The sequence below is a fragment of the Macrobrachium nipponense genome, chromosome 15 (assembly GCF_015104395.2).
Source record: "Macrobrachium nipponense isolate FS-2020 chromosome 15, ASM1510439v2, whole genome shotgun sequence".
In the NCBI taxonomy this organism is placed as follows: domain Eukaryota; kingdom Metazoa; phylum Arthropoda; class Malacostraca; order Decapoda; family Palaemonidae; genus Macrobrachium; species Macrobrachium nipponense.
This window is the reverse complement of record NC_087208.1, coordinates 59,270,904-59,298,545: the sequence shown is the minus strand read 5'-3', so window position 1 is coordinate 59,298,545 and position 27,642 is coordinate 59,270,904. Positions and strand designations below refer to the sequence as shown.

Genomic DNA, 27,642 nt, shown 5'->3' with positions numbered 1-27,642 from the left:
CTAGAGGTCTAGAACTGAAAGACTACGCCAAAAGAAGGTAAAATATTCTTTTATATATTTCATTTTCTTTTAAACTGCAGCTAAATATCCATTGGAGAATTATGATGTAGTGTAGACATCAAGGTTTTTAATTTATTCAATACTTCACAAGAAAAATGGTGCTGTATTGTCAAGAATTTCTGCGAAAAATGTGTGTTGGATAGCGCCAGATAAGAGTTACCAATTACTAATTGTGGTTTAGACACAAAAGTGCATTTTTGCAGACGTTATCCAGTTTTAACTTTTTATATTTGTAATGTGTCTCCAGCATTAATGCTTCCAGAAAGCCTTTGAATCTTTAGCAGTACCTCTCATCCAGTCTATAGCTTCTATAGTCTTCAAATGTATGTCTGTTACAGAGGTTAGATGTGCACTTAACAGTACCAGACCTGTAAAGTTTATGAACCAGAATCTCTACATTTTATATTATACCAGTACATACATGCTTTGTATTGTATGAAACTTGTGTAAAGTAAAGTTTTTGAACTAGAACTTATGTAGTTAGTATACTAGAACATTTTTTTTTCATTGAAGGGGCAAATTTGAATGTAAGATTCATAGTTAGAGTTAGAGGTGAGAGTACTAGTACTTAAAAGAAACTAGCATTGCAAATAAGACGTTTATGGTCTTTTCCTGTTTAGAAACATCATTTTCAAAGTTAGTTATTTGACTATTTGCCAAATATTAATTACCATCATGTAAAGTTCCCTATACTAGTGTGTAAACAATAGTTTAATATTGTAGTACGTACACATACGTAATTTGAACCATGCTGTATACCTAGAGTTATATTCATTCTTAGAAAACTCTTTAAATTAAACATAAATTTATTTATTTCAGCGTCAATTTGAGCTGCTTGTAACCAGTTCAAATCAAGTGCCTGCCTATGTTGGTACTTCAAGTTATGGTGTCCAAAATATTAGTGGTCCAGGTAAGTAGTTCATAATTAAGGGAATTGTAAAAACTACACTTCTGATTCTATTTAGGTTGAACCAGCAGAGGAATGGTAGTTAGTTTATTTGTAATGGGCATCTACAATGATAATTTAAGTTGAAATACAATAATCAGAGCCACCTTACATTGGATTGCTCTTTGTAAAAAAAATTGATGATACCACTATTTTATTTCTCATGGTTGAATGATTATATCTTTATTCAATGTTTGCCTGGTTTTATATTCAAGAATTTACAGCCCCTTTATGTGTCTTTGGAATGTTTTTATGTATATTTTAAAGGCCATTTTTAAATAATATTTCTGTAGTTATATTATCGGACACCACCTATAGAACAAAGGAAGCTCATAATTATTGGTATTCAAAGTCATCAAACATTTGTATGGAAGAAGCTTTAGAGGTCACTAATAAAGTAAACTAAAGCACTGTCAAATGACATTTTATTGGATTTTTTGTTCTTCTTTGCTTGGACATTCAACATCCTCTGTATATATAGATGCCTTAGATTCAAAGATCTTTAGATCTTATTTGTTTTGGAATTGCAGTTTCCTCACTTGACTCTTATACTTTTGTTTTGCTTTCTTTTAAATATTTACGCTATTATTTTATTCCTTTAATCCTTGTCTTTTTATTTTTTTTCCGATTCTGTTTGCACTGTTCTGTCTTGCAGTATTATTTAGTTTTGTACATGAACTTCCCTGTCAGATATATACTTAGCTATAGTCTCCGACGTTCCCGACAGAATTTCCAAATCTCGCGGTCACACGCGGGACAGGTAGGTCCAGGTGGTCCTACCTTAACCCGCCGCTGGGTTGGCGGGTGTATGAAACCAATCCCCCTTGCTTGTCAGATTTTTCTCTGTCGCGGGAACGATAACAACTGTTGTCGGTTCCTCTCGATAGTTTTTTCGATTCTCGCTTGCCTGGAGTTAATTTGGATTCTTTTCTGACGTATTCGCTTTGTTTGGCTTGGCATACGCTAATTGTGGGCCGTTTTGATTTGATTTTGATTTTCTTTAACGATGTCTGACCTAGATTCAGTAGCTAAAACTTCTGTTTTGTTTAGGGTTTGTGTGATTGAAGGATGTAAGGTGAGGTTGCCGAAAGCTTCGGTGGACCCTCACACGGTTTGAAGGATGTAAGGTGAGGTTGCGAAGCTTCGGTGGACCCTCACACGGCGGTTTGCATGAAATGCAGGGGGAATGAATGTTCTTTTGCTAACCCTTGTAGTGAATGTAAGGTATTGAATGAAGAAGAATATAAGGCTCTCTCTTCTTATGTTAGGAAGTTGGAACGTTGATAGAGTACGTAAGGCTTCCTCTAGAAGTTCTAGTAGGTCTAGAATGAGTGAGTTGGATGTGGATCCTATGACTAATGTAGAAGTAGAACCTTCTCTCCAAGTTGCAGCCCCTGCTCCCCGCACCGAAGCCGAAGATTCGTCTTCGGAGGCGGCGGCTCTAAGAGCCACGATTCTATCTATGGATCAGAAGATTCGTCAGTTGGAAGGTAAGGAGAGTGTTAGTGATCAGTGCAGTGTCCCCAGTGTTGTGGAGGGTGCGTCTGACCGGACATCCTTAGTGCCTCTAGGCCTAGACCTCTTCCAGACTCCCAGTTCCAGTGGAGTAGGAAAGTCGAAAGCCACAAGAGGGCTAGGGAGAAACTCCCACCGGTCAGGCGTCCCCCTCGGCAGATCCTGAAGTACGCTCCCAGGCTGCCTCGGATCGCTACAAGAAGGAGCTCCTACGCCAATTGCTTCTCCTCTTCGTCATCTCCCTCTCCGAAGAGAGGTTGGAACTCCCCGGATGCGTCGCGCCCGTTGAAGAGAGGCTTGGAAGGCTCCCTGCAGTCCTTTGGCTTCTAGTCCGGAGGTTTTCCCGGAAGAATCGTCGGTGGAGGCGAAGAAACCCAAGAGATCCTGCGATCATTCTTCTTCTCGCGCTCCTCGTTCTGCGCCTGCTTCCGAGGAAGAACAACAAGATTCTCCTACTAGAGTACTCGCGGGACTTCAAGCTCAGATCACGGCGCTGGCAGATTCTCTAGCATTTAGATCACGTAGGAAGAAGGACGTTTCTCTTCTGATCAAGAGATCTAGGCGCCGCTCTTCAGAGGATCGTTTCTCCTCTTTTTAGGCGGTCTCTTCATATGGGGAGTTTTCGTATGAAGGTAGGGGCTCAACATGAGCGCCCTCGCTTCTCCTGGCTCTCCTTTCGACTTCAAGTCGCCAAACATCGGTCGGACGCTCTATGGAGAAAGAAGTTTTTTCTCAGATTGGATTCCCGCTTCCGGTAAGCGCACTGCGCCTGCACATCACGCTATTTCTTCGACTCCCTCGCGTGGGACTTCTCCTCAGCAGCCTCAAGAACCTAGAAGGCGCCCTTTTACAAGTAGGCGTTCTTCTTCCAGATGTCGCTCTCCTCGAGTGTTCGGATCGTGACTTCTCTCCTTACAGGCGTCAAGAGTCTGGTAGGAGTCGTGCGCCTGATAGGCGTCCTGCTGTTAGCTGCTCCCCGCAAGGTAGGCGCCAAGAGCTACTGCACGTCGATCTCCTAGTAGGCACTCGTCTCTTTTTAAGGCGTCCTACTCCTGATTATTCTCCTCGGGGCAGACAACAAGAGTCTTTTCAAGCGCCCTTCTCCGTGTAGGCGCTCTCCACTCTTCTAGACGCACTACTCCTGACCATTCGTCTCTTGGTAGGCACCAGGAATCTCGCAAGCGCCCTTCTCCAGGTAGGCGATCGTTAGCTTTTTGAAGCGCCCTTCGCCTGAATGTTATCCTCTTGTTAGAAGTCAAGAGTCTCGCAAGCAGCCTTCTCCTAGTAGGCGCATTTCGCCTTCCAGTCGAACTTCCGTTGATCGTACTCAACTGGACAAGAATAGAGAGCCACGCAAGCGCTCTGCTCCCGATAGGCGCTCTTCTCCTGGCAGCCGCTCGCCTCAGGATAGGCGCACAGAGTCTGGTAGGCGCTCGCCTCCTCGTAAGCGCCCTGTGGATGTATCCAAGGATTCTCGGGTAGGAGCCCTACCTCTCCTTCCGCTGAGATTCCGTCTACCTCGAAGAGGGAGTCTCATCGTAAGACACCCAGATCTTCTCATCGTTCTCCAGTGGATGTGAACCTTCTACGAGAGGGCGTTCTCCAACCTCTCGCTCAACTCCTACTAGGATCCCTTCGTCACCTAAGGATCTTCCGTGCTCGCCTCGACAAGACGTCCTAGAAGGTTTCGGATGAGGAACCGAACACTTCTGCTGCTGTGTTCTTCTTACAAGAAGCTTACAGAGCTACTTTTGCAAGTTTTTGGGGATTCCCTTACTCCTACGGCTCTCCTTCTCCTCACTCACTTTTTCAACGGCGAAGACAGCGAAGAGTTCTTCTTGTGTGAGGATGAAGCCAACTCTTTCAATGAAGAAGGCACTGAGGAGTTTTGGTTCCTGGATGGCTTCCAAAGAAGAAGCGGGGGAAAACGATGTTCGCTTTTCCTCCTTCGAAGTTATCAGGACGCGCTGGTTTCTGGTACGAAAACAGGAGAGTCCTTAGGATTGGGTCTACCGTCTTCGGCTGATTCGGATTTTTCGGCGCTGGTAGATTCGACGAGGAGAGCTGCCCTTAACTCTGCAAAGACGACTTGGGCAATGAATGAAGTAGATCACATGCTGAAAGGCATGTTCAGAGTGCTGGAGTATTTAACTTCCTTGATTGGTCGTTGGAGTCCTAGCCAAGAAAATTGAAGTGCAGAGTCCTTTTCTCCAGAAGATCTCATGTGTGTTTTGTCTTGTATGGACAAGGCGGTAAGAGACGGAGCGAGTGAAATCGCCTCCCTGTATGGGGCCGGGATCGTGAAGAAGAGGTCCGTTTATTGTTCCTTCTTAACGAAGTCTGTCTCCCACGCCCAGAGGTCTTCTTTGCTGTTTGCTCCTCTGTCCGCCTCAGTGTTCCCTAAACATCTAGTGCAGGACATTTCGAGATCGCTTCGGCTAAAGCCACCCAGGACCTTTTGGCACAGTCGGCAAAGAAAACCTCGCCCTTCTTCCCTACCAAGGCTAAGAAGGAAAAGTCAAGTGTTTCGAGAACCCTTTCGAGAGATTCTTCCTCAAGAACCTCTACGTTTAGAGGTCGTAGACCTTCAAGAAGGGGTAAGACTTTCGCCAAGTCAGTTAAAGCCCCAAATAACTTGCAAGTCCTTCAAACAACGGTGGGTGCCAGACTCTTAGAGTTTACAGAGTCTGGGCCCAGAAAGGGGCGGATCCTTGGACCCTTTCAATTTTGAGGAGAGGTTACCTCATCCCTTTCATCGCAAGACCTCCCTTGACGACCACCCCAAGGGAGCTGACGGCCAGGTATAGAGACCCATCATGAATCAAGCTCTCCATCTAGCAGTAGGTCAGATGCTGGAGAAGGGGGCTATCGAACTAGTGACAGACCATCGTTCATCAGGCTTCTACAACCGCCTTTTCCTAGTTCCGAAGTCCTCAGGGGGATGGAGACCGGTGTTGGACGTAAGCGCCCTGAACTTCTTCGTAGAAAAGAAGTTCACGATGGAAACACCTTCATCAGTGCTAGCAGCACTTCGTCCAGGGGACTGGATGGTTTCCTAGGATTTACAGGACGCTTACTTCCACGTACCGATCCATCCTTCCTCGAGGAAGTTTCTCAGATTCATGATGGGGGGGAAAATTTTTCAGTTCAGGGCTCTGTGTTTCGGCCTCTCGACGGCCCTCAAGTGTTCACGGGGATCTTGAGAAATGTAGCTCAATGGCTTCATTTGAAAGGGGTGAGGATATCCATGTACCTCGACGATTGGCTGATAAGGGCCAATTCAGAAGATCGTTGTTTGAAGGACTTACAAGTAACACTAGAATTGACGAAGGCGTTGGGACTTCTCGTCAATTTCAAGAAGTCGTCACTAATTCCCGAACAAGAGTGTGTGTATCTCGGGATACAGATGAACTCTCTGAATTTTCGGGCTTTTCCTCTAGGAAAGGATAGCCCGAGGATTCGAGAGAGTAACAACCAATTCTTAGGGAAAGAAGCATGCACAGTGAGGGAGTGGATGAGTCTGCTGGGGACGCTCTCCTCGCTGGAGCAATTAGTTTCCCTAGGAAGGTTGCACCTGAGACCGCTCCATTCTTTTCTTCATCGGAATTGGGAGTCGTCGTTCTCAGGATTTGACGTTCTCCCCTGTCGTTATCCCAGGACGTCAAGAAACATCTCTTATGGTTGGACAGATCCCAACCTCTTTGTGAAGGGACTGTCTCTTCAATCCCAGACCCCCAACCTGGTGTTGTTCTCCGACGCGTCGGACACGGGGTGGGGGGCGACTCTGGGAACCAGCGAAGTGTCAGGTACCTGGGTGGGGGACCAGGTAGCCTGGCACATCAACAGAAAGGAGTTGATGGCTGTGTGGTTGGCTCTGAAAGCTTTCGAGCCCAAAGTCAGAAGATCGGTAGTGCAGGTCAACGCGGACAACACTACAGCTCTGGCATATATCAGGAAACAGGGGGGGACGCATTCCTTCTCCCTGTACGAGACAGCAAGAGACCTTCTTCTGTGGGCAGAAGAAAGGGGAATCAAGCTTCTCACCAGGTTCGTGCAGGGAGAAAGGAATGTAAGAAGCAGATCTCCTCAGCAGGAAAGATCAGGTCTTCCCACAGAGTGGACCCTTCATTTGGAGAGGATGCCAGAGCCTGTGGAAGTTATGGGGCAGGCCACACATAGACCTCTTTGCCACGTCGAAGAACAAGAGACTGGATCCTTACTGCTCTCCGATATCGGATCCAGAGGCATTAGCAATAGATGCTCTTCTTCTAGACTGGAGCGGACTCGACGTCTACGCGTTTGTTTCCCGCCTTCAAGATCCCTGAGGCTAACCATCAAGAAATTCTTAGAGTCCGATTCAACGAAAATGATCTTAATCGCTCCCTTTTGGCCGGCCCAAGAATGGTTCGCAGAGGTACTGGAATGGTTAGTGGACCTTCCAAGATCGCTCCCGCTAAGGAGCGATCTACTCAGACAACCCCACTTCGACAGGTACCACAAAATCTCCTCGCTCTCAGTCTGACTGGCTTCAGACTGTCCAAAGTCTGGTCAGCCAGAAAAGGCAAAAGGCTTTTCAGCAACAGCTGCTAAAGCAATCGCAAGAGCGAGGAGACCTTCCACCTTGCGTGTATAACCAGTCAAAAGTGGGATGGTCCTTCAGATGTTGGTGCAAGAGGAAGAACATTTCCTCTTCCAGTACCTCTGTGACCAAATTGCGGATTTCCTAATTTTCCTCAAAGAAGAGTGTCATCTTGTTGTGTCAACTATTAAGGATACCGCAGTATGTTGGCGGCGGTATTTCGGCATAGAGGCTTAAATATCTCCGATGATAAGGGCCTGCATGATCTTATTAGATTATTTGAAGCCATTAAGCGTCCTCGTGTTGTACCGAACTGGAATCTAGACGTAGGTCTACAATTCCTTGGATCGTCTAGATTCGAACTCCTGGCTCAGCCTCTTTCAAGGACCTGACGAAGAAGGCTCTCTTCCTTTTGGCCCTAGCTACAGCTAAGAGGGTGAGTGAGCTCCAAGCTATTGAGGGCAATGTCGGGTTTAAGGAAGATTCTATGGTGTGTTCGTTTCTTCCAGGGTTTCTTGCAAAGACAAAAAAAATGAAAACCCATCACGTCCTTAGCCCAGGAGCTTTAAAGTTCGTGATTTATCTTTTCTGGTAGGGGAAGAGCCTGAAAGAAACTCTTTGCCTATGAGAATTATGAAGTATTACCTTAAGAGGAAGGAACAACTTAAGGCTAATCAAGATGTGCTTTGGTGCTCCGTAAAGGACCCACTCGGCCCATGTCGAAGAATGCTCTTTCCTTCTTCCTGAGAAGTCCTTATTACAGAGGCACATGTTGCCTGTAAGGAAGAGCATTTTAGACTACGAAAGTGAAAGCTCACGAGGTGAGAGCCATTGCAACTTCGCTTGCATTCAGGGGGGGGAAAAAATGTCTGTGCGGAACTTGATGGAGGCGACTTTTTGGAGATGCCAATCGGTTTTCGCAAACCACTACCTACGTGATGTAAAAATCACGTATGATAAATGCTTCGCCTTGGGTCCTTTCGTATCGGCGGATTCGGTGCTGGGCAGGGAGCTGAAACTTATCCTGTGTAAATTTTTTATATGTTACCCTATATTTTGTATTTGTGTTTTTTTGGTTGTCTGAAAGAGGTTGCAGGAGGCACCTCTTTTTGTCGTAATATTAACCCTTTGTATTTTGGTTAGGTGGTCTGGTGGGTTTTGGCTCCTTGTAGAGGTAGTGGTAAGGATCTGTTATGTAAGCGGACAAGGTCCCTTTAACAGGATCCGACTTGGATTCTACCACAATAGGGGATCACATATCCCAGTGGTAGATCCGAGAGTCTTTCAGCAACAGGTCACGTCCTAGCTGTAGCTCTCCAGGCAATGCAGACTCAGAGACAGTATCTATGAAGTCTTCATCCTGAAAAGGTGAGAACCAAGGTTTTTATATCCTACAACATTAGTTGTTTCCCGTCTTACCTGTATTATTTAGCTGTCTCTTACCCTCCACCAAAGTTGCCAATCAGCTAAGTATATATCTGACAGGGAAGTTCATGTACAAAAATGATATTGTTAAACTTACAATAAAGTTTTGTGCATACTTACCTGGCAGATATATTACGATTAATGGCCCACCAGCCTCCCCTCAGGAGACGGTGGGGAAGAGAAAATTTGACAAGCAAGGGGGATTGGTTAGTACACCCGCCTCCCCCAGCGGCGGGTAAGGTAGACCACCTGACTTACCTGTCGCGTGTGCCGCGAGATTTGAAATTCTGTCGGGAACGTCGGAGACTATAGCTAAGTATATCTGCAGGTAAGTATGTACAAAACTTTATTGTAGTTTAACAATATCATGTTTGTTGTATACATATTTGAGCATTAAAATCTTTAAAATGTAACCAGAGTTTTTATATTATGGTGTTGATCTATTATGTTAAGTTCTGTGCCTTATATAAGAAATTTGGAATTAAATATTTGGTCTGTTTTCTGTGGTCAGGGAAATAAGGCTTCTGTAAAATAATTAACGCATTTCTAAAAAACTATTTTATTTATTTTGCAGGACAGTTCAGTAGCACACTTAGACCTCAGCCAGATGCAATCAGTACTATTAGAACATCGCTTCAACTTAATGAACAGCAAATCCAACATCCTATTGCTCCTTTCTATTCACCATCTCTTCAAAATGTATATCCCTCAAGCAATACTATCCCTGCAAGTTCACAACTACCAGGCAATAAAGCCCAAGCCCCCATGGTGATGCTCTACCCACAGACTGCAGAGCACATAAACCTTCCTCGAATATCAGTGCCCCAGAATGAAGGAAATGTTTTGGGTCCTTCAGATTACAACCAACTTTATTCCAACAAAAATATTGCGTACAATTCAGGTAATGCTGTCTATAGTCCCCAGACACTTGCCAAAAGGGCCTCTGGTGACTCCCATCTTTCTGAGGACAATTTTGCAAGCACACGTGCAAGGCAATAGAAGCCAGTATATAACAAAAACAATTCCAGGGAAAGAGCAGATATCAGAGGTTGTAGTTGTTCATGATGATGAGGATGAGGTATCCAATAACAACATGAATAGAACATCCTTAAGAACTGGTTACCAAAACAGTGAAATAGGAGTGATTAGCAGCAACATTACAACTGCTAATGACCGTGCTTTCATTAAAGGACATGGAATGGCATCTGCCTTTTCCCAACCCTCTTCAAACCTTACATATCATGCACAAGGATTGTCATCACAAGATCACATTTTGCAGCCACACACTCTCTCTGGTCACTATCCACCAGAATCTTTACAACCTTTGCATCATCCTTTACCAGCACCCTCCAAATCACACGAAGTACAAACCACATTGGAAAGTGTAGCCAGAACAGATTTTCATCCAGCATCGGCTAATAATCAAGTCACTTTAGGATCATCTAGAGATTATGTTAATCAAATGGAAGATATAAGAAGTGCAAATCTACATGCAACTCACAAAGAGTTAGGAAGTCCATCGGCCGAGCAAGTAGTTTCAAGGAGAGAGCTAGAAGTGCTGGATGATCATTCACCCCATGAAAGGGGCCTGGGATTGGAGGATATTAATCATGAGACATGTATTAAGCAAGAAGAAGAAATGAGAAATGTTCCTGAGTCACTTCGTCCAGCCGATGAACAGCTTTCACATCGGTATGATTCTATAGAGGAAGAGAAAATTGGTGATCATGATGTTCAGATTCTTAATGATGTTCCAGATGAAAGGAACAATAATGATGTAGCAGTTGATAATGATAGATCTATTTTAGGAATGAAAGCAGTTGACACAGGATTACAAAAGGATCCAGATGTGATGGAAGCAGACCCTGTTGAAGAACAGACCCCAGAGGTGATTGAAGCAAATCATATTGAAGAACACACCCCAGAACAGATTGAAACAGACCCCATTGAAAAACAGACCCCAGAAGCGTGTGATTCACGGAGACCAAGTACTACAGGTAGCCAAGCAGAATCAGAATCTATTCCAGAGAGACAAAAAGACGTGACCCCAGGCTCTCTTGATAGTGAGAGGATAGTTACAATGAAAAGTGATTCGAGTGAAGAAAACGAACCAGCACTTCCTGGAAAAAGTACCCCGGGAGAAACTACCCAGTCACCATCTCGAGAGACCAGTTTCTCCAAGTCATATCCTCAAAACATAACTAACAAGGTTGATGAAGATGATGACTCTGATTTTTTTGACAGAGAAATACCAGTTACTGGTGAGTAGTAGAGAGGTTCACTGAATCCAGGTTCGGTGCTTATTGTTAGAATGATTTCAGGCTTCATAATTTTATTTATTAAGAGTTCAGAAATACAATACAAGAGTATACAATTGATTTAAAAAGAAAGTGCCAACATCTGTTAGATACTGGGAAAGGCAGTGCTGTACATAATTGGAAGTGTTAATTATAGTCTTATTTTTTCCTTCACTTTTTTTTAATTACTCAGTTGAATTGGCTTAGGTAAAATTTAATTTTCAATTTGTAAAGGTTTTTGCTAGTTTTTATTCTTTTCCTTATGTAAGGCTGAATGTTGTGATTTTTTCTAAAAGGGGGGGGATTAGTTATACCAAATTTTTTGAATTTTCATGGAAAAAAGTTTTGGGTTGCCTTTAAAAGTCATGATTCATACTTTGTAAGAGATAGGGAAATGAAACTATGATTGGTTTTGATTGAATCCAACTTGCATTTAGATCATTGTTTTGTATGTTCCTGCAATTCAGCATCGGAAAGGTTAGGGAAATAAAAAAGAAGTCTTTTGCAGAAATAGTGGGGGTAGGAGTGGGCTTCACACATCATCAAAATGGTAAAGAAACAAATAAAACTATTGGGTTAGAAAAGGACTGCAAAATTCTGTTTGAGAGAGAGAGAGAGAGAGAGAGAGAAGAGAGAGACGAGAGAGAGAAGAGAGAGAGAGAGAGGAGAGAGAGAGAGAGAGGGATTTTGACAGAGGAAAAATCTATTTCTGGGCACGGACCTGTGTCGCCCAGTGAAATGTCCCTTTAGCACTCATTTCTAAGGTATAAATATTGCTATAAATACCAGAGAAAAAGTTAAATGGTAATGCCAGAGTATTCTGGCTCGCTTACCTTTATTTTTATTTTAAAGGTGTCGGTATGGTAACTGGGGCGAGTGAAACCACTACCAGAGGTCCCTTGCCATTTAGTCTCTTCCTCCTTCAATATCCCTCATCTACAGAGGAGCCGATCTAAGCCCCACTACTCGCTACTACTATGGCTAGTGCCTCGGATCTAATTCCTGGAGATAGCACCCAAGCTTGGGCCAAATAAGGAGGGAAAAAGAAAAAAGGGGTGGGATTTCACTGGGCGACACAGGTCCTTGCCCAGAAATATTTTTCATTTTTTTCCTCCGGTTCACATCCCCTTTTCTGGGCTCAGCCTGTGTCGCTTCGTGAAATAGTACCAGAGAATTGGCTCCACAGGCTTGGAAGAAAGGATGTATACAATTAACTAAGTTTAAGGTAAATTAAAACTCGATTAAGATTAATTGTTATAATCTAGATAAATATGTTACAGTAATGAGTAACAGCAAGTTTAAATGAACCTTAAAGCTAACTATGTACAACATAGGGCTAACAAGCCTGTTGAAGCTTATACAATACAAATGGTGCGAACTAGGGAACTAGTCCCAGATACAAAACAAAAAGCCGAAATCATTACAAGGAAAATAGGGGGGGATACATTTAAAGTGCCATCCAAGTACAGTACGACTAACAATGACGACTGAGCTACAGCAAGAATGCTAGCGAGGCAGGTAGGAGAGAGAGGTGTAAGGAGAGACATAGAATAAACTACTTACTACCAAGTTAAGCAGTGTCAGGGGAAACTGTGTTTCCGGCTGCGACTACGGGAAATTTAAGGGCTTCTAAGGACTTTAAATAGTGGCGTTTGAATACTGTCGGAGATATCCAGCCTGTGTACTTCTTCAGATCATCAAAATTCATATGTTGAAAATAATTAATAGAAGTGGCTACTGCCCTAACATCATGTACCCGTGGGAAGGATTGTGGGTTAGCCTGTTTTATAAAGTATAAAATCAGTTGTCTAATTCCTTTTAAGGAAATAGTTCCACCTTTTTCCCTAATGAACAGAGGACCTGAAGATATCAGGGCAGTTCTGCTTAAATATGCTCTTAGTGAATTAACTGGACATAAGGACGGGTCCTGTGGAAGTGGGACAATTTTCCATGGGGCCCACCTATCCTGTGGGTCCTCATTTTTACCTAGGAATTGACAATCTGGAGAAAGTAACACTTCTCCTGAAGGGAGAAACTCTATATGATCTGGTTCTCTAGATAGAGCTGACAGTTCAGAAATTGTGGCTCCTGAGGCCAAACTTATTAGGAATAATGTTTTCCTTAAGAGAGCTATATAATCACATGAGCCGTTAAGGACATCATTTAAAAACCATGAGACCGACTTGGGTCTCTCAGATGGTCTGAGTCTAGATATGAATCTGTTAGATCTATTTTGAATCCAAATTGGAAGATCTTCTTAAGAGCCGATTTGGTAGTAGTAATGGTACTAGCGGCTTTCTCGAACAGTGTTCTGAAAAAGGTTATGGCCAGATTCGTGGTCATGGTTTGTGCATTTGAGTCTTGAACTGCTGAGTCGTATTGACGCAAGGTCGATTCTCGTTTGTCAGATTCTAAGAACCTGATGTTCTGAGGATCGATGTTGGCATATTTCTGAGCTGCAAACTTCATGAAGTCCATAAAGTTAGGGCTTTCTGAATACCTGAGGAAGCAGACACAGTCCGCGTTTGTACTAGTTGTGTCAATTTGGGATTGGGAATCCGTTGAGGTCGGAGTCCCAATTCCAGTAGAAGAGGGAACCAATTGCTCTTGTGCCAATTGGGGGCTATTAGAGCGATGTGACCCTTGAACGTCCTGAGTTTGTTCAGGACTTTCAAGAGAAGATTCACTGGAGGGAAGAGGTAAATTTTCTTCCACACATTCCAATCTATAGCCTTCGCGTCCGTGGCATAAGCCAGAGGGTCCAGGTTGGGAGCCACATAACAAGGAAGCTTGTGGTTCGACTCCGTGGCAAAGAGATCTACCTGAAGCCCTGGTACTTATTGACAGACCCATTTGAATGACTCCTTGTCCAACGTCCACTCCGACTCTAGCGGAACTGACCGTGATAGGGCATCCGCCACCACGTTCCTTACTCCCGCTAGGTGAGTGGCTGACAGGTGCCATTTGTTCCTGTCTGCCAGGGAAAATATGGCTATCATGACATGGTTCACGTGGCTCGATTTGGAGCCACCCCTGTTTATGCTGTGGACTACCACTGCACTGTCTAATACCAACTTGATATGAGACTTCTTGGCTGGATGAAGCTTTTTCAGGGTGAGGAACACTGCCAAAGCTTCCAGTACATTGATATGTATCTGGCGGAATGGTAGGGACCAGGTTCCCTGTACCTTTTTGTACTGTGAGTAGCCTCCCCAGCCACTTAATGAGGCATCTGTGTGGATCACTAAAGCCGGCGGAGGGAATTGCAATGGAACTGTCTTTGACGGGATAAGTCTAGATTATTCTTCGCTTGTTTGAGTCTTTCTTTGGTAAGCTGAACAAGTGACCTTGAAATTTTAAGTTCTTGACTCTTGATACTACTTTTTGAAGGAGTTCTTGGGAATACTCTACCAATTCCGCTGTTGGTTCTTGATGAAAGGTGTTGGATGGAGGGGGGCCTTGAAGCCAACTTCACCCTAGACCTTTGGACACGATGCTTTGGGCCCATTTGCTGAACCTCCACCGATGCCGATAGAGATACAGCCTCCCTCCTACCTGGGGATTCTCACTGGTTGTGGGAAGGACGTCCACCTCGTCCTCCACGGGAACCCTGCCTCGGCTCGTGGCTCTTCCGGCGCCTCGGTGATGGAAGGAGCCTCCTAGCTCATGCTACCCTGCCAAACCTAATGAAGGCTTGAAACGGCTGAGTTTCAAATGCCGGGTTGTAAGCAGGAGAGACAGCATAGGAGGTTGAAGCTTGTGCTTGCTGAGACAGTTGCGTCAACAGCACAAACTGCTTTTGTGGCTGCGCCTTGGAGGTTGATGGTTGCGGTACCTGAGATACCGGAACCGCCTGTACGAGAGTTTGTTGTTGGGGGGCCTGGAAGTGCTGGAACTTCCTAGGCCTCTTCTTTGACTTGGGATTCGTTCCGGCAGACTCCGGTTTTCGTTTGGAAACGAGTCCCCAACAAACCCTTAGGCTCTGGTTGAACCTAGTCGCCTCGCAGTGCGCTTCGTTCACTACGGAGGCTGGGAAAAGGTCAGTGCCCCATATAGATGAGGCGATCAGTCTATTGGGCTCGTGGCGGATCGTAGCTTCCGCCAGCACATGCTTCCTACAATTCCGCCGAGCTATGACGAAATCATACAAGTCACATTGCATTGAATACAATAGTGACTTGGCAATGATTTTAAATAGCGCCTCTTCTCCGTAGATAAGAGACGATACCTCTGTCATAGTCAGGGAATTGAGAGACCTGCTGAGCCTCATCCTGGCGTCATATACGGTCTGTATGAGGCCTTCAGATAGCCTAGGTAACCTTTCGCTGAAAAGCGTGATACCGCAGTCCGGCTTAAGCTTACCTACCGAGAAAGTGGCTGGAAGGTCCATTCAGTGGTCGGCAGTTTCGGGGAGCAGAAGGGAAGTCGGTTCTGTCTCCCGGAGCTGAGGCATAGGCTCGTCTTTCATGGCTGCCTGCAGTGTCAACTCTGCCACCTTAGACGTGAATGGTATAGGCATGTCTTCGTCTACGGTGAACATCGTAAACGGGCTCTTGAATGCCATAACCTTGGTGTTAGTGCATTGCCACTCTTCTAGGTTACGTATCCATGCCTGTTGGGCTTGGTCCCGGGGAAGGATTATCGAATCCGGCAAACATTTCTTGGAACTTGGACTGAACCAAGTTCCCGACCATGATGCCCATCTGCTGCATAATATTTGCCGAAATATTTGCAAAGAAAGCATCGGGATCGAAGGGGGAAGGCTCTGCCTTCTCCTTAGGAACCTTGGACCTAGACCCCTTAGCAGAGGATGCCTCGGGGTCAGAGGAGGAGGGTTGAGCCTTCTCTTGAGTGGCCGCCTCCTCCGGGGGTTGTGCGACCGCTTCTTGAATAGTAGCAATCAAGGGAGCTGCCACTTTGGGGTCCACCTATGAAGTACTCTTCCCTCCGGGGAAGATGAGAGTGGCCATCTCCTTGGAAAGGATGTAGGGTTGGCCCTTGGCAATGTTACGGCCAAACCCACATACCCAGGCCTTCAGGGTGGTTAAAGCAGCATCCCGGACCGCTTGAACGCCCTGTAAAAGAGGGGTTATCATTAATACTCAAGACTAACACTTAAGATTAAATACAGTGGACCCCCCGTATTCGCGTTCTCCGGATTCGCGGACTCACACATTCGCGGATTTCTCTCGGGAACGTTTCCCTGCATTATTTGCGGAAAATTCGCGCATTCGCGGTATTTTTCTATGAGAAATATCCACAAATTCCTGGTTTTTGTTATCAATTTCATCATAAAATGCACTTTTTGTGATAAAACTATTAAAAAAACCAAGTATGAAAATTTTTAGTGGTTTTTCTTAAGTTTTAACTAACAAAATAGGCTGTTTTTAGCGTTTTTATTGGGGTTCCAAACATTCGCGGGGGGGTCTGGTACGCATCCCCCGCGAATACAGGGGGACCACTGTAGTAACTTACTTTAGAAAGCATATCAAAATGTCTCAAATTTCATTGATCCTCATTGTATCATTGTGTTTAGTCCGGAGTGTCACCTACCTCAGAGGAAACTTGGTCCACTAACTCGTAGCAGATCAAGCAGTTCTCGTGGTGCCAGACCACGGACTCGTTGAGGCGGACCGCACAGGTGGCATGAGTCCGGCAGACCTCGTGTCCACAGGGATCCTGGAGGACAGCATTGCAGCTTACCTTCAAGCAATGGGTAACCTGTAAGTCAAATGATACATGAGTATCATCATCAACCTTCCGGACTAGGTCCGTGGTTGTGATATGCCATTGACGCCGGAGTACTCCAGCGTTAACAAACAATATTACAATAAAATATGTCCCAGTCTCGATCTGCTCTGTTGCCGTGCACCTGTCGAAGCATCCAGCAGGGGTAGTAGGAAAAGGCTTGAAACAGTGTGTCTCCGGCGATGCCGGAGTTAAAGCTTTTACACTGAATCAGGATAACAAGTTATTCCCATTACGCCGGAGTAAGGAGTAGTCCGAACAGGCACCGGGTGTGGAGCAGGAGGTGACCGGGTGGAGAGTTAAAATACATGGCGGAGTTTGACAACTCCGCCGTAGTAAATAACTTATAACGAGAACAGGGTGGGAGTTAATACCTGGCGGAGTTAGACAACTCCGCCGTCATAAAAACTTTGACTAATAGCAATGGATGTCATTATGTGTAATAAAACATGCATGCAACATAGGGTATCCCTTGAAAAAGGCCGGAGCCTCAATACATGAAAGTCAGCTATCCTAATATTGGGCCTGGCTTACGCCAGGGTCCTGAATCCGCCGGAGCGGAGTGAGGATGGGCTGAATATATCAAGAGGGATACTCGGCCAGCGAGCGAGAGAACCGAGCTCTATCGAGCCTGGTGGCCAACCAAGGCTCGGCTGAGCAGGGGCTCCCACCCCCTACTCCCAGGTAGAGAACGGCAGGGTAGCGGGCCAGCTCAAGGGTATCCTCCCAGACGCCTCCCCACCCCCTATCCCCCCTAGAGGGTGGGGAGTTACTCGGATCGGCTGCTTGAGACAGCGTGAGCGAGCTTCACTCCACCGAGGTGGGTGAGATGGGGGGTGACTGGGAGGGGTCGGAAGCGAGGTGGCTCGTACGCGGTCGCCTGGAAACACTCACGGCCGGGTGAACAGACACGCGGTGAGAAAGGCCAGGCGAACGAAGGAGGCCTATAGGCCAACTGATGCCATCTCAATGCACATATAACACATAGAATAACTATCCTGTCCTAACACGGGGGGGAAGGGAAGTAAAAATGAAGTGAGAGAAAAAGAACTGAGTCCTAGAGAAGCTGGGCTAAACCCAATCGAGAAGATTGGGCAAAGCTTGGCAACTCCGAGCAGCTAGCCTAGATGCCGTGACGATATAATCGAGGGGCAAGCAGCCAGGGTGGCTCGAGGATGAAAGGGCAAAAGGACCAGGGTCCTCCGCACAAAGGGCGCCTAAAGGAGAGGTAACCTAACAACTAGAAAGATACATGCGTGTATGACAATCCAAACTGGAAGGCTAAGTGGTAGGCTATGAACCGAGAGCATGTGCTTGGTCGAAGGCTATCCCCCGTGAATGGACTAATAAAATATGAATAATATTAACGTCAATCAAATGCATCATGATAATCCAAGTATGGTACTGCTAAACAATGCATCGAGCCCAACAGGTATAGGAGACCAATTGGAGCACGTAAACAAAGCAACACAAGGAAGCGAGCCGAGCACAGCGGCGCGGGAACGGCGCTGCATGGGACGCCGTTCTATAAAAACCCAAATAATTTGGTTTATCGTGTCAAAGGCAGATCTTAAAAGGTGTCAACCATTAATAGCAGTACTTAACTTGAATGCAGCAACAGCTTGACGTTCCATGATGAAGAAAAAGCAGGATATTCCAGAACACAATCACAAGCAAAGAGAACGCGTGCAGCGTGAATCGTGCTATCGAAAGGAATGAGATCCGAGGCGCTAACCGTAGTAGTAGCGAGTAGTGGGGCTTAGATCGGCTCCTCTGTAGATGAGGGATATTGAAGGAGGAAGAGACTAAATGGCAAGGGATCTCTGGTAGTGGTTTCACTCACCCCAGTTACCATACCGACACCTTTAAAATAAAAATAAAGGTAAGCAGCCAGAATACTCTGGCATTACCATTTAACTTTTTCTCTGGTATTTATAGCAATATTTATACCTCAGAAATGAGTGCTAAAGGGACATTTCACAGAGCGACACAGGCTGAGCCCAGAAAGAATTTTTATGACTTTTAACCCCTCTTATTAGTAGTAAATGATCATTAAATGTACGTACATGTATCTTTACATGATTGATAATTGAAATATTTGGTAGAGTAAGGAGTGAGGTCTATCTTTTGGCAAAAATGAATAGTATTTTTTCATGAAGGGGGTGAGGTTAGAGTTATTGTTTAGATTAATTTCCTTCTGTTCAACCTTGTTAAGAAGTAAAACCAAGGAGAAAGCATCCTTATTTTAAGATAATTGTTCCAATACAAATCTAAAGTGCCAAGAGCACCCAGAAATAGGGATTGATAGAAGAGATTATCGATCTCAGCCAATTAAATAAGAGATAAATAAACTCAGGTATTCTGATTGGTGTTATATTGTCACTTGAGAGGGTGATGTTCCTTCAGCTTTAACCCCACCATCAATTAAATAACTGCTTTATGTGATTTAGTATTAATTTTGTTATTTTCCTGTCAGCATCAAGAGCTTACAAAAACCTTGTGGGTGATATGTCTGTTGGAGGACCAGGGATTCCTACTGAAAGTGACAGTGATGATATTGAGGGACAAATGTCTGCTCTAGCTGTGAGAGGGAATCTGGTAAAGAAGTAAGTATTTATGAAATAAGGTGTCTTTCTATTGATGAATTATGAGGGCTGGTACAGTATATATTTTTAGATCATAAGATGTTTGCTTCCATTTTCTTAGATTTGACAGCATTGTTACCATAATATTGAGTGTTTGAATCATCTGTTGGGTTGTAGATTGGACCTGCATACTTGAACATATGTAGACAGGTAAAAATAATGGTCATTTCAGGAAGTGATAAAACCCCTGCAAAATATTCAAAGGATTAGAAAGAACTATGCTAGATTAGCACAGGCTTGGATGGTGGGATTCTTGTAGTAGAGGTAAACTAATTTCATAATGTATTGTAGATTACATATATAGAATATTATTGAAAGGATAAAAGAAATTTAATGTGGTAATTTAAGATCGCCTCTCACTCTTAAAGTTAAGGCACTGTGCTTAACCATACTTTTAGCACCTTTTTTGCATCTCTCTGCCAGATTTTCCCAGCCCAAAGATGCCAGCAGTGATGACAGAAGTGACGTTACTTGCAATTTTGTCTTTTTGCTGCCAAAGATTGTCACTGTTGTTTGCACTGGGAGCATAACCTATCCAATATGTTCACAGTTGATGAAAAAATACTCTAAATCAGTACAGTAGGAAAATTGTTAACTACCGTTCTATTGGACCCTTATTGCTAACATATCTAGGATACAATGCTAGATTTTGAAGAAACAATTTAGTTCAAGTGATAGAGCAAGTGCATCTGGTGACAGTATTGGTTGCAGGGTGTCATACGCTGAAAAAAAATCCGTGTGACTGCATGTAGGCTACCTTACATTTCCAGTGATGCTGATTTTTACTTTGGCAAATAGCTGGGTCTTATAACCCAACCATGCTGTAATGCTTCATGAATTCAGACTCAACTTTCTAACATGTCATCTGGTGAACTTCTATCATGTTCTTAATCAGAAGTGTTTATTTTTATTGATATTCTGATACTACGTACACTGACAAGTGGAGATGGTATTTTTTTTTTAAATCGGATAATGATGTTGCAAACGCATGCAAATAAGACCAAAACTGACAAGGAAATGTGGATATGTGGTGGATATATATTTGTTAAGGAACTGTATCCTCAAAATGCAAATACCATGGTACATTGACCCTTTCCAGTAAAGTTGATCAATTCATTGTTCTGTGCTCACTCTCAAATGTGTAGAAAGTGTATCTTCTTTTTTCAAACTTAAATTGTGCTGCCAATGTAACACCACCTGTCACGGACCCCGAGAGGGCCGCCTCAGGTTCAGTATTAAATAAACAAAAAGGATTCAACACCAACAGTTGAAACTGGGGATACGAATATAGAAAGATACACAAACAGATCAAAGGTTTATTTACAAGCTTACTAACAAAGATAAATCCAGAATGGTTTCTCCTATTTACATAAAAAAAGTAAAATCTTACTCTGCTGAACTGAGGGAAACAGTGAGGTAATGAAAATACTTGCTGGCCAATTTTTCAGCGGTTGACAATCAATCCTCGAAGCGACGGCTTCACAAAGGAGAACTATTACTTCGGACGTCTTCCTGACACATTTCCTGACACCACTGCAGAAAACAATGTCTATTCTTGATACTCAAAGGCAGGAACTCCTCGAGACCTCTTGTAGAACGTTTCTTCTCTGAAGGTTTGCTCAACATCGAAATAACTCTGTCGTCCACTCCCTGATGACGACTTGACCAGAATTCGACCAAACTCTCAAGCGCCTTTTCCTCTCTGATCCTTCGTCTGTTTCTTCTTCTCTTGTCTCTCTCTGGGGATCTCTGCTCTGATCTCTGCTCTCTGATGTCCTCTAACTGATGATCTCTTGCTGCTGATCTCTTACTAGATGATATCTGCTCTATCCTACTTCGTCATTTGTATTTATACGGTTACCTGGGGGCTGGGCCTACCAGCGAACGTCACAGGCTCCAGAGATGACCGGAACAATTTAGAAGAATCTCGAAGAAGTATGGATCAGAAATCGCGGCGTTTCTCACGACATGTCGATGCCTGTGTGTTCCACAGCACGCCTGGCGATTCTAGAACAATCATGAGAACAGGCTCCTCCAACACGTGCGCGAATGCCTCTCTGCTGCAGACCTACTTGAAGAAAATGCATTTTCCTTTCTTGTAACTGATCTTTCTTTTCTATAAAGCAATTACCATGACACCCACCTTACTTGAATCTGTTTGCTCTATTAGTTCAGAGGAAAGCTAGCAAAGACATTTGTAATTATGAACATCATTCATCTCAAGGGATGAGAAATGGTACTGAAGTAGAATTTAATTGCAACTTTTGACTTATGTTGCTTTGTTTGAAGCTTTACTTTCATAAATATGTGTGCATAGTTGGATAAGAGAGAGGTACCTGATTGTAAAACTGGTTTGTCCTTGCAACAGTTAATAAAAGTATGTATTTTTATATTCGCAGTATCCGTTTCTATATTTGAGCCAAACATCTGCTTAGACTGGAAGGTGATTTGAATAGAGAGGAGCTTTTTAATTGGCGTACCCTTTGGTAAAAATTATCCTTTGGAGGTTACTCTTCTTGTGTAGAGGAAGGACTGAAAAATAAAATGGAAGAATTTAAATGGCAAGGTTTACACCTCTGGCTTGTGAAAAAAAACGTGTTTACTGCAACCCATCAAGAAGCTTTACTAGTTCAAATGCAAATGGCAGGTCATTATGAGACCTATAAACCCAGTGAAGTGGCTTGAGTTGGTTATGTTGTGCGCTCACTGAAGGTTGAAGGGTCAACAACAAAATTCAGGTTATTAAGGTACTGTAATGGACTAGCCGTTGGTAAAGTATGTTGTGAAATGTAGATACGTAATTAGTCAATGTAAGTAAGGATGTCTATTGCAGTATGGCAAATAAGGTTGAGTTGGCCCACTGATACTCTTGTAGAAGGCAGAGAACATTGATAACCTACTTAGGGATGTGAAATTGTTCCAAATTCAGGTTGTGAGTTAGTTCATGCCTAAGCTTGTTTTGGGCTTTCAAGATGGCTATTAAGTTCTTACATTGTACCTCACTGTCCTTAACAGGGCAGACAACCTTCCATACCGATTCTAGGTTAGCTCATACCAGACTAATGGTGTCAATTTGAAATCCTGATATCTTATCTAGTTTACATTTGGAGAGAATACACTGTAGTGTAGTTGCCTTCCTTAAGTAAATGTTTGACTCATAAAACAGTGATTTTATATCGTGTGTATATTTTCATTTGCCTCAGTACATACAAACCATTGTTCTATGCATAGGTCTCCCCTTTCCCTGTCAGTTGGACAAAGGCTCATTGTATATAGTGAAGCTTCATACTGAACAGCGATGAGATATTTAGGAAGCCTATCTCAATTGATAGAAATTTACTGATAACTCCATGTTGAAAATAAAGGTAATACTACATTCATTGCAGTATAAAACTTGAAACAAAATTTCATTTTTCAAAAATGTAAAAAAAATTCCTGGTGTACTTTCATAAGTTCTATTCATTTTTCCATAGAGTCAGGAATGGGTGTCTGTTTTATTGCTGTTAATGTAATCCTTTATAATGCAAAAGTGAATTAGATTTCAGGTACTCAAGTTACTCTTGATTTTTCTTCTTAATTTACAGACCAACATTCCGACCTTTTGCATCAAGTATTCCATCATTGCGGCCTAAACCTCCAAGTACAGACACTGATAGTGTTGACAGTGTGGAAGCTGCTATACAAGTGGCAATGACGAAGGGCAAAGACGGTATTTGATTGATGATTTAGTTTGTCTAAATTTGTTACAAGATATTGAAGAGTATACTATCTGAATCTCAGTTCTTAGAGTTGAAAAATAACACCTTTTAAGAATACTGGTGTAAAAAAAAAAAAAATTTTAAGCACGTTATCAATTTGGCCCTCAGCTCAGTTTTCATTGAGGCAATCCTATCATCTATTGAGTGATAATATTTTTTTCTACATAATAGTTTTTATGATGATTTTCTGGGAAGTATTCTGAAGAGGAATGTTAAATGATTAGAAAGCAACAGTAAATTTACGTCTATTTGGTACCAAGAATGATTCATATGTTACCTTTTTGCATTTTTTTTTTATTTTTTTTTTTACCAAATGAATCTTTTAAACAACCTGCTCATTATATAAAAGGAATAAACTTAAGACACTAAACTTGGTAAATGCTAAAATGATCAATTGCTTCTGATAGGTTAGTGCATGCTCATATGGTTACCTTAGATTCCTAATGGTTAACTGCCTCACTTTTTATGGTGTCTGATTAGCTGCAACATTACCAGCAATGTTGGGAGAGCAGCCATTGAATTGAAAATTACATTCACATTCAAAACAACTGAGTAGGGGCAGCAGAAACTTCAGTGGCTCTGGAACCAGGAGCAGCAAGTGTAATGAGCCTTGGCAACAAAATACATTAAAAGCCTGGCTGCTTTACAGAACCCCGTAGTAACGTATTCACAGTGACTGAAAATGATTTACAATTGTTGGGGAAATGGATGAAAAGATATAAAGGGAAGGAAAAAAATGTTGGTCATCTTTAACAATTCAGTCTAAGGAAGAGTTTGAGCAGCTAACGTGCCAGCACAAACTCAAAATAAGTCATTTAATCACTGTGGACTGAAGTGGATCATAAGCACATATATACTACCTACCTGGAGGCAGTTCTTTTGACCTTTCCAAGAAGCACAGTGTGTAAGATTCACACCACCTACCATAAAAAATGGTGCTAAAAGTTGTGTTTGCAATAATAAAAAAAAAAAAAAAAAAAAAAAAGCTTTTTGGAATTGCAGTGAGTTTAAGTAATTTGTTTATTCAAGCAGTTCTTCGCAACAGTTTTGGGACAGACAGGTTGTTTTTAATTGCTTTCCCTTTCTTGTAGAGAAACCAGATGCCTCAGAGAAGGAGCAAGAACCAGCAAAGTTGACAGAAACCCCAGATTCAGAGTCAAAGCCACCTATAGCCAAGGAAACTGCCCCTGTACCTGCAGGGGGAGCTAAACCAGTGAAAGGGAAGTCCAAACCATCAGGAGCACTTAACTTGAAGCTGGACTCTGATTCAGAGTCCTGCGAAGTTAGTGGAGGAGACAATGAATCTGATGATGATTTTGACTTTTATGGTTAGATTATTTCCATAAAGAATACAAAAAAGTTACAACCTTATACTCCAATACTTAATTTTATTGTTCTATGAAAATAATTTATAGATATTTATTATTCTGTGCATATGAAACCAACTTTATTGTTGTAAATCAAGATGATATTCTAGAATAAAATAATTATGGACAGATATTTAATTTATTTCTCCCTCCATGGTGAGGTGTGCAACCTTAACGTGCATTAATTGAGTTTTTTTTTTTTTTTGCTTGAAAATGGTCATTTTAGCTTTCCAGTGCCATATCGCTTTCACGGGAATCGCCCATGAAAGCACTGACCACAATTGAGGGCCTCAGAACCAGAGAGTCGTATATGCCACTTTTTAAAAAATGAGTAAATTGGCCTCAAAGTTTATCATTCATTACTCTGCTTCTAAGAAGATATCGATTTAAACTTAGTTTCATATGAAAGCTATACTCTTTTAAGTTTTTTTGTGAAAATTTGAAAAAAATTGTTGGGTGCGCTTGCGCGCTAGCATTCAAAATGTCTGCCAAACTCACATTTTTTTTAATATTTGAGTCATAAACAAGCACTTAAACCATAATTGAATGTGTTAAACGATAATAAAGTGTTATCATATTGTTGTAATAATGATGATGATATTAATAAGAGTAATTAAAAATTCCTCATAGTAGCACGAGTCTTCAAATGGAGAAACAAATCCACAGTTATGTAAATGTACATATATTTAAGTTTAAAACAGAAAGGATAGCTTTCGGGAATCTGTACGGTTCCCCTTATCAATCTGATAAGGGAACCGTACAGATTCCCGAAAGCGATCCTTTCTGTTTTAAACTTAAATATATGTACCATTTACATAACTGTGGATTTGTTTCTCCAATAAGAAGTAATAAAGTAATAATATGTAATAATATGATAATAATACTATTAAAAATAATAAGTATTGGATAAAAGTAATAAATAGTGTGCTGAAAAGACGATACATTTTTGTGATAAGAAACCGAGTATTGCTATGATAATAATAAATAGTAATAATAATAACAATGGGAATAATAATAAATAATAATAATAATATGATAATGATGATAATAATAGTAATAATAATAATGATGATAGTACAATAATATTAGTACTAATAATGACACTGAGGATGATAATCTCTCATCATCATAATACATCGATACTTATAATCAATCACAACAAAATACTATAATAGAATAGTAATACTATGGGTCATAATAATAATGATAATAATAATGATAGAAATAATAATATGATGGTTTAATAATGATGTTGACGATGATAACTTGAATCACTATGATGTTTAACCATCAATAATACACAATAATAATATTATCATAATTTTTTTTTACTACTACTACTACTAGGGCCCCCCATCCTTTAATAGAAGCTGCAATGTGAAGGGGACTTAAACTCGATCAGGTTGCAGTCTGTTAGCTCCAAACATCGCTACAGCTGTGACCCTCATCCACTACTACTACTAGTACTACGACTATTATTACTATTCTAATAATGAAAAAAATGTTGCACGACATCACTATGCTCACTATCACTGCCAGAGGGGAAGACATAATGTACTCAAATAAAGAGTAATTTAGTACAAAATAACAGCACAAACCACAACGGATAATCGTAAATTAAATCTCCCGCTATGATCACTGAAGTGAGATGTAAACATTGGCGGGAGATTGTAAGCTGCGCGGTGATTGGTCGATGCTTACACGCGCCTTATGGGGAAAAACGCTCATTGGCCTAGAATTCGCTACCCGCAAAGTGACGCGCGCTCTCATTGGCTTAATCAGCGCTAGTGATATGCGTCTATTTGGTCCTCATGAAGCGTCGAGCGGCTGCCAGCACCGCTCGAAGTCATGTTCTTTCCTGTAGCTAAAATCGATAATTCCTACTGTCCCAGTAGGAATTTCGACCGTATGTAAATAGTGGAATGGCCTAGAAATGCCTCAAATACAGAGAGAAAAGGTTGTCAAATCTACCAGTATGCATAACTCCAAATCCGTGGAAGTGGCATATACGACTTTTCTGGTTCTGGGGCCCTCAATTATGGTTTTTGGAGTATCGTTAATGTAAAAATTCTACTTAATTCTCTCTTAAATTTCTTTTGTGACCTGTGGTTCTGAAAAGTTTCCAAAGCCGAAAGACCTAGGGTCCAAAAATGACTAAGGTTTACTTTTTGGAATTTTTTCACTACCAATGTAACCAAGTGAGTGAAAAAGAAATGGCACAACGGACCCGAAGTTTTAAACAGGATCAATGCCATTAAATATGTCTATTTATTTAACACATTGTGTTCACTGATTTTGAAACTTAGGGAGATGGTGAAAAACTATTTTCATAAATCTATTATCTGTTACTTTTGTTTGGGGCATTCTTAGTTGCAAGATACCATGTTAACATAAAACCGGCAACATCTGTCATTGGTACTGAATACGAACATACATTATAATACCTTTTAATTAACATTTTTACGACAGCATTGCAAAAACTACTGAAACAGCATTTAAAATTATTATAAAATTCTCGTTACTTTAACACGCATTTTATTCGAATTTTTAGCAAAATTAAACAAAGTAGCCACATAGTAGCGCGCTCTCTCAATTCATTCATTTATTTTAGTTTTTAAGCCACCAACAGATGTCACTGTTGTGCTCTTTGACATGCCATCTTTAAAAGGGTGTTATGTCTGATGAGTCCTTGTTTGTTCCTCTCTATTATCTATGGTTTAGCCTTCTCTACATGAAAGATAAGCCACAGGCACCTGTGATTGGCTGCCAGCTGTTCAAGTAATTCTCAAGAGACAAACGGATTTAATGGAACACGGAAATTCTGGTGATTGGTGACTGTTTCTCTTGGCTGTCTTGTAGTGTGTGTGATGGACTTTCAATCGGAAGTTGTTTCGGCCGGGAATCGGCCCTGTTGATACTTTAAAAAGGAGGAAGTATTAGGGATACTAAGGGATGATAGGTGAGAATTTGAAACTTTATTTATGTGTGTCTGATAATTTTATTATTTCCCGACCTAGAATAGTTGTGAGAATTTCGATCCCGATGGTCTAACTCTAACCATACAGAAAAACAACGCTCCCCCCTTTTTAAGGACGCAAATATGCAATATATTGTGGCCTTGGGATTTAGGTTGTGAAGTATTTTAAATGTGTTCTCATTCAGTTGAATGGAATGACATGAAGTTAACGAAATGAAAGAAGAATTCACGTAGCAGTTGACGATGCTATTTAAACGAACAGTTTCTTAGCGTTTCTTTTTCTTCTATTTTTGAGTGCTTCATACATTCCCTGGTTGTGCTTCAA

The 27,642-nt window shown here is 42.1% G+C and overlaps 2 protein-coding genes across 2 annotated transcripts in view; one reads left to right on the top strand and one right to left on the bottom strand.

The window, feature by feature from the left end:
- Positions 1-27,642, bottom strand: part of LOC135194991 (dedicator of cytokinesis protein 4-like) — a 180,019-nt gene that overhangs the window by 64,622 nt on the left and 87,755 nt on the right. The gene's annotated exons all lie outside the window — the stretch shown is intronic.
- On the top strand, positions 9-24,306 carry LOC135194988 (uncharacterized). Its single transcript, XM_064221243.1, has 6 exons — positions 9-37; positions 880-970; positions 9,100-10,786; positions 19,047-19,176; positions 22,800-22,924; positions 24,065-24,306. Exons 3-6 carry the CDS (start codon positions 9,355-9,357, stop codon positions 24,304-24,306), a joined length of 1,929 nt encoding a protein of 642 aa, XP_064077313.1. The 5' UTR covers positions 9-37; positions 880-970; positions 9,100-9,354.

What these genes read in the sequence shown, in the direction of transcription:
- LOC135194988 (XM_064221243.1), top strand. Translation starts at nt 9,355, where the DNA reads ATGAAGGAAATGTTTTGGGTCCTTCAGATTACAACCAACTTTATTCCA. An exon ending in CAGAGAAATACCAGTTACTG is followed by an intron (nt 10,787 to 19,046) that starts GTGAGTAGTAGA and finishes TTTTCCTGTCAG; the next exon opens with CATCAAGAGCTTACAAAAAC. An exon ending in AGAGGGAATCTGGTAAAGAA is followed by an intron (nt 19,177 to 22,799) that starts GTAAGTATTTAT and finishes CTTAATTTACAG; the next exon opens with ACCAACATTCCGACCTTTTG.